This window comes from Octodon degus, unplaced genomic scaffold (assembly GCF_000260255.1).
Source record: "Octodon degus isolate 3935 unplaced genomic scaffold, OctDeg1.0 scaffold00402, whole genome shotgun sequence".
Lineage (NCBI taxonomy): Eukaryota > Metazoa > Chordata > Mammalia > Rodentia > Octodontidae > Octodon > Octodon degus.
Genome location: NW_004524978.1, coordinates 176,790 through 189,687, shown reverse-complemented (window position 1 = coordinate 189,687; position 12,898 = coordinate 176,790). Strand labels below are relative to the sequence as shown.

Below are 12,898 nucleotides of genomic sequence, written 5' to 3'. Positions count from 1 at the left end.
TTCATAGCGGTTATTCATAGTACAAGATGCAGACATGATATCCTGTCCAAACACTATTAGTACAAATCTTTCTTCTCATTGAATTAAGAGGAAGTAGGTGTATATCTGTCCTAACTCTTTTGTATATACAGATACAAAATGTCCTTCATTCGTATCCCCTTTTTTGTTCAGTTTTGTCAGAGATGGGTATTCAATTGCTATTTAAATATTGTAGGTACGTGAATTCAGCAAAATAATCCAGTATAGTCCAGTAGTCCACAATAGTAGTGAGTTTTCCATAGGGCTGGCAATGTCAGAAGTTGTTGACTTGAGCCTTTTACAGCTCAGCATATTAATATGGCTTTACTTTTTATACCTCATTTTTATACTTTTCTGCTGGATGGTTAAGGCCAAGATAAAGCAAGACCTATATATCAAGAAATGCAACTTTTGTATCTGACAAGGTCAGTCAAATCCCCTCAGGATTTACCCTGAAACCCTGTACTGCAGTTTGTAGATCCTTTGTCAGTGTCAGCCATGTGGATGAGTCACGGCTATTGCTTGACCAATTTGCTCTCTGTGAAAGCCCGAGAGAATGTTTTCTCTCTAGGTGACTCTCCTTAGGTGCACTATACATCATTAATCTCATTCTTCTGTGGCCCCATAATCTCCTTGATCAGAAAATTTGGGACAATACTGAGTTACAGTACAGGAAGAACAATATTTTTAGGAAGATAGAAAATGAGCTTCATTTTGTAAAAGATGTAGCAAACTCATTTCCCATTTGTAATTTGTAATCTGTTGTATATCTTAAATGAAGACAAAAATGGAGAGATGGTAAAAGTTTCCCCATTTCCTTAATGATCTAAAACAATGAAATTCACAATTTAAATCTGTTTATTCACAGTTTCATTGGTCAAAGTAATACAGTGTAAGGACAAACACTCCAGATGCAGGCTGGTGCCTGCACTCAGGGCTTTGTGACCTTGGGTACTGACCTTCCTTCTGGGCATTTCAGTTTCCTCATCTGTACAATTAGTATATTGTACTAAATCAATTTTTAGATTGTCAAACAAACTTAGGACACAAAACAGGCCATCTACCTCCACACTTCTGAGATCCCCTCTAACTTTTAAAATACAATGAAGCTAAACATACAATTTCAAATGGGAAACAGGAACAGATACAATCATTAGCACAGCTAAGACTATTTGAAAGGCATATTCTTGACAAAGGACTGCAGCCTGATCAATCCTACACTCGAGTTAGCTGAAGCACTTCTCTAGAACAGTCCGATTTCCCATGATTACCAGCATTTTGCCCAAGACACTGTACTACATGTGAAAAATCTAAATATATCATGGGCTTCTAGCACTGTTTTCTTACAATATTTTAATGAGGCATCAAAGTAGTCCTGCTGCTTATGATTACACAAGTGGACACAGCTGGAGTAGTCTGCCCACAAATCAAAACTCTCTTGTCATAGTTTAAAGGGTACTCACTTTAAAACCATTTTGATCCTAACTTTGGAGTAATTGAACAGCCTATGTTCCTATACCATGGCTACACGTATAAATGACTCAGAAAGTCACCAGCTTCCCCATACAAGCAGAATGGTTATTAAAGCACACACTAATAAAAATAAAAAGAGGGCCAACCAAATAGCTCAGCGCCTTTAAGCACGTACAGGGGCTGGGGGTTCCATCCCCAGGACAGCCATGCCAGCCCCGCCTCCCGGGCACGCTAAAGCAGCATTGAGACTGGGTTTGGTGGCGTGATTCCAGCACTTGGGAGGCTGTAAACAGGAGAATCACTATGAGTCTGATCTAGTAGTGAGACCTTGAACACCCTGTAGACCCTTCCCTAAAATACAAAAAAAAAAAAAAAAAAAATTAAAATAAAAAAAAAGACTCAGAAATTCATTCTGCTTATTCATATGTCTTTGTTACTTTCCTCATTGCTGGGACAAAATACCTGATACCCACACCTTAAAAGGCCCAGGCAGGATGACACAGCAGAGAGAGCTGCTCAGGCATGGCAGACAGGAACCAGAAAGAAGGGAAGAACCAAGGAGGGATCTAGATCCTCCTAAGCCACATGTGACCCAGTGCTTCAGACCAGAACAGGTGCTACCTCCTGAGAGCAGGTCAGCTCTAAGCCCCACAATCCAATCACCTTCCAAAAGGCCTGCGTGTGAGCACGTGAGGCTAGGATCTGGAGGATGTCTGGGTAACTGGGCATCTAGACCACAGTGACAAGAAAAACTGAATCCATTCTCATTGTGCGTATAATCCAGAAGGGGAGAAATAAACTAGACGTCAAAGATAAAATAAATAAATAATTATTTTTAAAGGTGATAGACATTTTGGCCAGAGAGAGACAGAGACAGACAGACAGACAGACAGACAGACACACACACACACACACACACACACACACAGAGGGAGTGAGGAAGAGACAGGGAGAGGGGTAGGGACAGACAAAGAAGGGGGAGAGAGAAAGAGAAAGAGAGAGAGAGAGAGAGAGAGAGAGAGAGAGAGAGAGAGAGAGAGAGAGGCCAATTCTAAGTAGATCAGGACAGCCTCACCACAAAGGTGTCATGTAACAAAAAATCAGAGTAGATGAGGAAAGGGGGCAAGTAACTTGACTTAGGGAAGAATTTTATGGGCAGAAAGAAGCCATCAGACAAAAGCATACTTGATTTACTCAAAGAACAACATGGCTAGGGAAAAGACAAAACCATCCTGCTCTTGTGGTCAGGAAAACTATAAAACTTCACCTTCCAGCTGAACCTCCTATTCCAATGCTCTCACACTGAAAATGAAAATGTTAAGGCCTGTCCTATCAACTTATGAAAGTCTGATCTTTATCAAGAAATGCCAAGTTAAAATTCTGAAAATTTAAGAATATTCCAAAACCAAGATCTCTGATTCTTGTGTATTTCTAGTCTTCTGATCCCCACATATACTTGGATAATGACCTGCTATGTGCTATGTAAATATGCCAAGTAATAGAGATATCATTATACAGAAATCAAGTAAGTTATTAATTTTAGAAATTCAGAGAGCAAGCACAAAGAAATTTGTTATTTCAACAAGGAGAAATTTCAAGATTCACAGTCTACATGAAAGCATTCGCTCTTTCTGAAATTTCACTGTCTCCTTGAGAATTGCTATATTGCTCATTTCATTAACTTCCTTCCAGAAACTGAACCAACGGTGATGGCAGTACAGTGTACATGGCCCTTCTCTGGATTCACATCACCACAAATCAATACCCACACAGAGGTAGTACTTTTTTATGAAGGAAGAGTCAGAAAGCCCTCCCCACCTCATTTCCATCACTCGCCTCGTGAGAAAATGAACCACGACCTCCAGAACTAACAATTACAACCTAAAACATGGGCGACCATACCTTGCCCAGCTGATCCTTCTTGACAAAGCCAGTGGCAGCTGCAATGTTCCCAGCTCCCTCCACAGTCTTCTGCGCCACAGCCGTCACACCTGTCACCACTGCCCCTCCAACATTTGTCACTTGTTCTTTGGTCTTCTCAGCCACTGGAATACATTAAAAAAAAAAAACATGAATTACATAGTGTAAAATGATGAAGACTGAATAATTCTACCTCCACCTGCCTTCACCTTCTTCACATGTATAGCTACACACATCACAGGCAACAGCAGGGTCAGAAGAAACAAAAGCTGTAAGAGTTCTAAGTGTGCATGGTATTGGCAAGCGCTGACTCTGTGCTAAGATCATCCACTGCAGTCATGCAGACAGTAGGACATGCTTCTTACTTAAGTGTCGTGGACACACAGTTATGAGTGACTTGGCCTTGATGGGCATCAAGGACAGTGTACAGAAGCAGCTCTCACAGGTGCAGCTACAACTGAATCAATCTCAGCATGACATGTATTCTTGTCCATTTCAATCCCATCTCTTCAATCTCACTCAGCAAGTTCACTTTCACCAGTCTTGTAAGACAGCATATACAGCATGTCCAGAAAATGGAAATTTTATATACCCTAAAGGCTGACACCCTTGAACACCAAATGACACCACAGGTAGAAAATTCCACGCCATGAACTCTTGTCTGTACCAAACTATTAAAAATATTATATAAAGTTACCTCAAAAAAAAAAAAGTTACCTCCAGGGTAAATGAATGTACAAAGTATATGAAACATAACTGAATTCTGTGTTAGGACTGGGATCCCATCCCCAAGATGCCTCACTATACAAATGCAAATACTTTAGATCCAAACAAGGCTAAAACCTGAAACATTTCTGATTGTATGTTACTTTGGATAAGGGGATATAAATGTCATTCATGTATGTTACAAACAAACAACAGAACACATGTCTGTGAAAGAACTTTGATCTTTTTATAAAAGAGTTATAAGACTGACTTTTAGTAATTTTATTTTATTTTTTATGTATTTAGTACAAGGTCTACAGGATCTCACTACACACATCAGACTCATAGTGATCCTCCAGTTTTCAGCCTTCCAAGCGCTGGGATTACAGGCATGGGCCACCATGCCCAGTCTCAATCACCATCTCTGAGTGTCGACACAGCGCACTGGGGATCAAACCCCAGTCCCTGGGTCTGCCTAAGCAGGCACTTTAATCTGCTGAGCTATCTGGTCAGCCTTTTCAGTAATTTTAATGGGAACAGAAAGCTGTAGTGTAAAAACTAATATTTACTGAGCACTTTAAATTTCTTTCATAAAATAAAAATGATTCAATTTCTTTAGACAAGCCAGAAACATAGACACAATAGTGTATGTATTGTATTCTAGAGATTTAAGTTCAATATTTCAATTGAGAAATTTTCCATAACATTGTAGAATCCAATTGCTGAATCAATCTTTCTTTATTATTTCCACAAAATTACATACAAAAAGGTTAGTTTAAAATGTCTGTTTTTTAATTAACTGAAGAAGAAACTAAAGACAAGAGATTCATTTATTTTAATAATTCTCAGGTCAACAGAGAACTAAACTGATCAGTCTTCATGTAATCCTCTGCACATCGGTATCCACAGATGTGGGCTTCTCCATCTATTATTATATCTACATCATGCTTGTCTTTTCGTTTTGCCATACAAACTCATCCTTTTCTTTATTCTCTTAGCTCAATTTTTTTTTCCTTTTGAGAGACACTCTCCTAAACAAATAAAAGACATTTTTTGTGTTATGCATTATACTCTCCAGTCCAGACTCAGTCCAAGGACATCAAAGAATTATCCCATGCCAGCTACCAAGTGCTTCCCACGAGACTTATTCTGGACAGATTCCATGTCACCAGTTAGAAAGGACAATGATCAAAGAGCGTAGGCAAAGCATTTTGTTTTGAAAGGCTTACTTTAAGTGCCATGGAGATGCCTGAAACAGTTAGGGTCTAGCCAATCTAAAATCAGAAAGCAACCACCTCAGCTGCTACTCTACTGGAAGCTGCTGGTCTCAACTATGCAGGCCAGCCTCTGATGCCCGGCCACTCCCAGGGACACGGCTGACACCTCCTGAAGAGCAACAGCTAATCACAATTCAAGTTCAATTTAAATGCCACTGAAAAGTTGTCCAGGCAATTATATGTTTTAAAATATTCTTGGAATGTTGATCCTTTAAATATAGTAAACTATGTGATTCAACTTGTGGGGTTTTTTTCCCAAGAACATGAATAGAAAGTTTTGCCTAAGATGAAAATTTTCTTGTCAAAAACTCTCAAAGAAAGACAAAAATAGGTTCTGATTTTTTACAGACTCACAGTTTTTCTTCCAGCCATAAATTTTACATATGTAGATAATCTTTTATATATGTATAAATTTTAATCTATTATTTCAACACACACATACACTACACAGTACTATGTACTACACTTTCACTAGGTTTTATTATTATGAAAATAAATTAGTTATATCATAAAAGGACAAAGTTTACAAGTAGCAATAATAGACATAGTTTAAAAGATTGATTTCTCTAATAGGTTTCTCACTGACCTTGAAACCTTTTTCCTTTATTTAAGACTTTTTAGACCACCTTTGTAACCACTGTCATTTCACAATTGGAAAAGAGACAAAGGCAAATTAGTACATTTTGGATTTAATAAACTGCATTTATTTTTAAAGGGAATACCTCTAAAACTACCAGAATAAAATGGAACAAAAATGATCAGAATCAAAATGGATATTTCCCTCCTCCCCAATAGAGACTTTGCTTGTTGCTCCCAATTGGCCGATTTTTCTCATTTTGGTATACATAGCTTACTCTAGCCACAAGCCTTTATTCGACCTGTTTATTCATGGAACTCAATTCCTTTATTAAAACCCAGTTCAAATGCCACATTCTATGTTTAAAAAAAAATAGTTCTTCACAGGTGCCTTTCTTTACCCTTCTATGATTCCATGAAGTTTTAAATATATCTCTTAGGTTGAGCTTTTACACTGTACCATATGATTCTCCAACAAAGTATCTCACTACTTCCATCCACCCTATTTATTATGAGCCCTTCAAAAATACGGGATTCTGCTTTATTATTCTTTCTATTATTTTCTAATAGTTACTCAACAATACTTTGGAATGTGGTAAAAAAATTCTGTGTTTTATCTTTAAAACACATATTAATTTAAATATTAAATAGATTTACATTTCATTTTAGCTCAATTAAAGGTAAAATTTCAAAAGAAATTTCATGAGTATAACATCAAATATCAGGTTATAACTAGTCTGGGTATTGGGAGGAGCCAGCTACACTAAAAGCTATTCCTCCACATCAGGTAAGTAAATGACTTAACTCATTGAATAAGGCTATTTAATATAAAATCCAAAGTCTTGTTCTTTTAGAAGAGACACAATAAATCGAACCTCTGACATTAAATTATAAAATTAAGAAGGTCTAGCTGTGAGTTAGCATAAAAATGAGAGTTCAGATATTATATCATAATGTTGAAAATTTGCTTTGATCATTATGGTACGATATATTGTAAGAACTGAAATTTTCAGAAAGTCTCCAATATTAGTAATTTCTTTTATATCATACTTGAAAAAATCAAGTAACTTATGTCACTATTTCTAAAGTTTCTTCAATGATTTATCTTTCATTAAGTCAAGTAAATATATTCTCGTATACTGCTTTAACCTGATACATTAGGTTGACGGCTGATATAATTTCCTGGATGTCAAAAAGCCAAAAGTCAGAGTGGAGATTTCAGATTTTCTAACAAACAGATTTATTCTCTTTGATTTTTTTTTTTTAGATTAAAAGTTCTTGGCCTAAATTTACTGAAGTCTACATTTCTATAAAACAGTTACTGGGATAAATCCTGGGCAAATTGTACTTTTAACAATAGTGAATGTTTACATATAATACAACATTGCCTTGTTTCCTTGAATACAGACTAATAGCAAGAACATTTATTTAGCTGTTATGATGTATCTATAAAAATATTTCAGACCAAGCCTAACAAGCAATAAATTAATTATCATAAACTTACTGATCCCCATACCAAGACTTTGGATTTTATATTAAATAGCCTAATTCAACGAGTCGTCTACTTACCTGATGTGGAAGAATAGCTTTTAGTATAGCTGGCTCCTCCCAATATCCAGACTAGTTATAACATCATATCTGATATTACACACATGACATTTAACCTTTACTGTCATGGTGACTGACGTGAGGCATTAGTCAAGCACACGCCTGAGTGTGTTTGGGCGGCTTACAGAGGCCTGACTTCAGGGACAGGATCTGGCGCCCAGCCCAGCTCCTCCCGCTTCCTCCCTTTAGCTAGGAAATGAGCAGCTTTGTTCCAACCCACCCTCAAACTATAGTTTCTGCCTCAGAGCCAGCTAACCATGGACTGAACCCTCCACAACTGTGACTTCAAACAACCCTGTCCGACTTTAAGTTGCAAAGGGTGGGTATTTTTTCCCCAACAACAGGAAAGCTGACCAATGCAGTGCCATTACAGAGTCCTTGACTGTACAGCTGTACTTACTGCCTGCGCCCAAAATGCAGTGACCCTGCCGCCTAACAGCGGCTCTCACAGCTTTCTAGGAAACATTAGTTTTGTTTCACCCTGAATCTAATGAAAGAAACTTTCCACAGGCAAATATGTTTGAAGAGTTCCGGATTAAACTATGTTACCCCATATTTTTTTTCTTGTAGAACAGCTAAGATTCTCTAACATGCTGAAGAATGAAGAATGCAAAATGTTATAAAATTTTAAAATTGTAGAACAATGATTATAAGCTATTGGCTCAAAAACATTTTGTAAAATGTTGCTTTATTGTAAAAACTACCCTTCCCTCCCTTCCCTCCCTCTCCTCCTCCCTCCGTCCCTCTTTTCCTCTCTTCCTCCTTCTCTCTGTCTCACACACACAGACTCATTTACATTTACAATATGGCATTTTGCAGCTCATCACTATCGCCATTAGACAAAAGTACTAGTTAGCATCTTGCGCCGTGGCTCTGTGCCCCTGCCACACGCTGTCCTCTTTCTGAACCTCAGGCTTCACTTTCAGCTGTCTCAGTAGAACACCACTGATCTAGGTTAAAACTCTTCCAACACAAGTATCCACCTCTGCTATCCAGTTCTTATTAAAATCTTGCCTACTATCCTTTGCACAAGGTTCCTAGATGGCATGACAGCTCGTCTGTTTGCCAAACTCTCTGCATTATATATTAGATTGCAAAAGAGCAAATGAAAGCTACATAATTAACTTCTAAAGCAGTTTCCAAGGCATTGTTTTATTTTTACAGCTTCATTCTCTTCAAAACACATGCATTAAAAAACATGAAATGTTTCTCTAAATGTTTTGAAAATGTTGCTCAAGACAGGTCCACTAGAAGGAAATAAGCTAACACCTGAATAACACAATTTGCTTCCAGTTTTAGCATTTTGTGTCTGTTAGGTTCACTTAATTCTTTCAGAGACAAGGAAATTAAGTCACACAGAAGTTAAAGATCTGACAGAAATTTGAGCCAAAGAGGTCTAACACCAGTGTTTCTGGTCATAACCAAAAAAGTGTATTAATACTATTCATTTCATTTTCCCCATTTCTTTTCTAATTCCATGATGCAAATGTTTTTATGAAGCATTATGTTTAATGCTTCCAGATTATATGAATCATATTTCTGACTATATCTCTGGTTTCACCATACTTGTCAAGAAACAGACAGCATAACACAACATAAAACTCAATTACTGTGGCCTAATTTGTTAAATTTTTATTCTACTTTGATTTTTTTTTAGTTTTTAGTACTGGGAATTGAAATGAATCCAGAGTGTCTGCACTGAGCTACACATTTACCTTTTAAAAATTTTTTGTTCTGAGAGCAGTTCTCCTAAATCCCTATGTTGCCCGTGTTGGACCTGATTCTCAGAATATGGGTATTTACAAGCATGTGCCATGATGCCTATTCCTTTTTTAAAAATTTCTGCCACTATTATCATCATTTTCTTCATCCCCATCAATACCATTATTTTCACCATTACTGCCATTTCTTTGTTGTAAGTCTCCATATAGACCTATTCAAGGTCCTGTTAACATTAGGCCACAGGTAGCTAACTATAATAAATGATTTAAAATCATCCCAAGAGTATTTTCTAAATTCTGATTATATGAATGTGCTGTGAGGCATAAAGGAAATACTATAAACATTAGAGATCATTATCACAACATTTTAACACAATGTCCAGAAAATTTTACTTTAATCCTTTAAGAAGTAAGAGTTCTTACATTTTATTTAAGTTTACATCATGTTAATTTTAAGTCCAAATTTTCAAATGACCAAATACTATAAATAAAACAAAGTGGGTCAATTCAAAGTCAACATTCTTGAAAAGTAAATATCTGTCTGATTTATTACAAATATTTACTTTAAAATGCTTGAAAAATAATTCAATTTAAGTCAGACTGATGCTCCTTCAGAACCATTCTCTGTATGCAGTGTTTGTTTACAACTGTATTTTGGATGATCAATGCTCTGGCCACACTGGTCACTTGCTCCTCTATCTTCCCTGGGAAGAATCCCCTGGGAACTCACCTGTAGTCACACCATGAACCACTCCCTCCTTGGTTTTAGAGCCTGGAAAAACAAACAAATGCAAAACATAAGTCTCAGGCTGTCTTAGGTATCTGGTTAGCGAGTATGAAATAAACCAATTAAGAAGCTCACTCTTCAGAAGCCCATATATAATGATATCCTCAGAGGAAAAAACACCTAAATATGATAAACAAAAGATCCAGTAACCACTTCAACAAACAGAAGAAAACAAAGCTGACAAGAGAGCTGCTCCAATTAATATTAATGTTAGAAGCAAGCCGGGGAGGGGAAAGGCTCACTAATGGGTTAAGCTGCAATTAGACCGTAACAAAAAGCTCCAGCTTGCTGCTGCTGAGCAGGACGATCACAGCAAAAACTGTCCCACATACTTCAAAAGCTGAGGGCAGAGGAGTTTGGGTTGTTTTACCATGAGGAGCTGAGAGATGTCTGAGAAGTTAAATATGCATAACCTGATTACACAGAGTATACGTGTATCAAGCACCCCACTTACCCACTAGTATGTGTAATTTTTGTGATTTGTATGTATCAATTAAAACAAGTTTGATTCTTAATAAAGATTTTAGCACCCAGTGATAACTTTTTATGCCACTGATTCCCACATCATATACCACCTTGGGCAGGGGTGGGACAGGGAAGTCACATAGCACTAGAGCTACTGGGGGGACTTCAGATCCCAACCAGAAGTTTTAAAAGCACAGCACAATCAGATTAGCTAACCATTAAACAAAATAGAAGGAAGGGGCCAAAGTGTACTAGCATTTGTCAAATCCCTATTGTGTAAAAGGCAGTATTTTATATCACTTCCTTGGCCCCTTTACGTGCATGTAATAGATATTATGCTTATTTCACATATGAGGAAATTAAAAATCTAGTTAAGTGATTTGCCTATGGTCACACACTGCATATGTAATAACAGGTTGTAATGACAATCAAACATTGTATGTAAAATACAAATTTCCTCAGTCCTTGACCATTACAAAATTTGCAATACTTACATATTTGAAAACTAAGTTTATTAACATTTTATTCATGGCATCTCTAATACTGGACTTTTTGGTATAATTCATGCCAGTTTTTTAATTAAAATGTTTCTGAAGAAAACAACAACAGATTTGACTTTTTTTTTTTTCAGAACCAGGAATTGAAGTTAGGCCCTTGCGCTTGCCAGGCAAGTGCTTATTCTACTGAGCTATATCTCCAGCCCCTTGACATTTAATTGAAAACTTTCTTAGAACCCAAATAATCTCTCTCAAGATATAAAATAGTATAAGACAATGTAGACATAAAATCTGAGAATGAGTTAAACAAAGGGATAGCAAGATAATTATTAATCTTACTTTAAAAAGGTACTATGTTTTGATGATCCTTACAAAACATGTAAGAAATAAACATATGCACTATTTAAACCAAAGAAGAAACCAATACAAGGAGACCTCAGTTTTCCTTTCAGCAAAATTAATAGCATAAAATGAGGTAATTATTCTCAAATAAACTGGAATGCACGATGACAGAGTTTAGAGCATAATTAACTGAAAAAAGGTTCTGGTTAAGAATGATAATTAGGCTGGGGAGATAGCTCAATGGTCTAAGCATCAACCTGGCAAGTGCAAAGACCTGAGTTCAATCCCCAGGACTGCATGCTCTGCTGGACCCAAAAGCTAGCGTGTACCAAACAGGTGTGGTAGCACACACCTGTAATCCCAGCGCTGGGGAGGCTCAGACAGGAGGATCACTACATGTCTGAACTGTGTAGTGAGACCTTGTACCCAATAAATAAATAAATAAATAATTTAAATGCCAATTATTAAGTTAGAGCCCAGGTATTCAATAAATGCAAAGTATAATTATTTGCATTTTTAATAAATGGCAAGCACAATGTCCTGAATTCGAGTTCATTCAGAAAAAAATTAAATATATTTAAAACTTTCAATGTGAATATAAAGACCTTGGATACAAATGAAACAAACTAAAGCTTTGTGGCTAACAATGTGAGCTTCAGATTTAGAGTAATGGGATGTAAATCTCCATGTTATCACAAAAAGTCAAACATGTATCACTGGCCTTTCAGTCATCACTTGATATTTGAAGCAAATAATTCATATAAAATTCTTAAGGTGGTATTTAGTACAGAATATATTTTGTTAAGTGAAAATTACCATTCTTCACATATGATGTTTGTAAAGGGATGCCCCATTTAAACCACAGAAGACTGAGCATGACAGCGCCTGTCTGTAATCCCAGCACTCCAGAGGCTGAGGTAGGCAGATGGTCATGAATGTGAGGCCAGCCTGGGCTACGCAGTGAACTCAAGGACAGCAGCATCTACACAGCAAGACTGTCTCAAGATGATGATGATGATGATGATGATGATGATGATGATGATGATGATGTACAGTTTAAGCCACAGAAACATCACCAAGTCATCATGCTATATAAATAAAAAGGTTTAGTTATTTAAATACATTAAAGTACATGTCTGTTATGGTTTGTATCTAGATGTCCCCATAAAAACCTGATGTTGGCTATAGGCTTGTGCTTTTTGAAAGTGGCTGCATCTACGGCATGTGACTGATTACAGTACAGTGCTGGGATTAAAGGTCCTGGGATTAAAGATGCTCATTGTTCAAGAGTGGGTGACTGCTGGATAAATCCACTGACTGGATTTGCACGGCCCTCGTTCCAGTAGATTAGATACACAATAAGAAACAGAAAGACCCAGGTCTTGCTCTCTTTTGTTACTTTTGCTGTCTTCTGCAGCTATAAACTATACCATTGTGTCCGGAGGCAGTCAATTATGGACTAAAATTATTACCAACTATGAGCTAAATAAACCTTTCCCTCTTTAACTT

The 12,898-nt window shown here is 37.0% G+C and overlaps 1 protein-coding gene across 1 annotated transcript in view; it reads right to left on the bottom strand.

Annotated features, from left to right (window-relative positions):
* Snca (synuclein alpha) overlaps nt 1–12,898 on the bottom strand; it is a 112,997-nt gene that overhangs the window by 91,975 nt on the left and 8,124 nt on the right. The window contains exons 3-4 of the mRNA XM_004648399.2: nt 10,029–10,070; nt 3,394–3,536 (exon numbers count right to left, since the gene is read on the bottom strand). Of these exons, the coding sequence (XP_004648456.1) occupies nt 3,394–3,536; nt 10,029–10,070 (185 nt within the window). The remainder of the gene's footprint in view (nt 1–3,393; nt 3,537–10,028; nt 10,071–12,898) is intronic.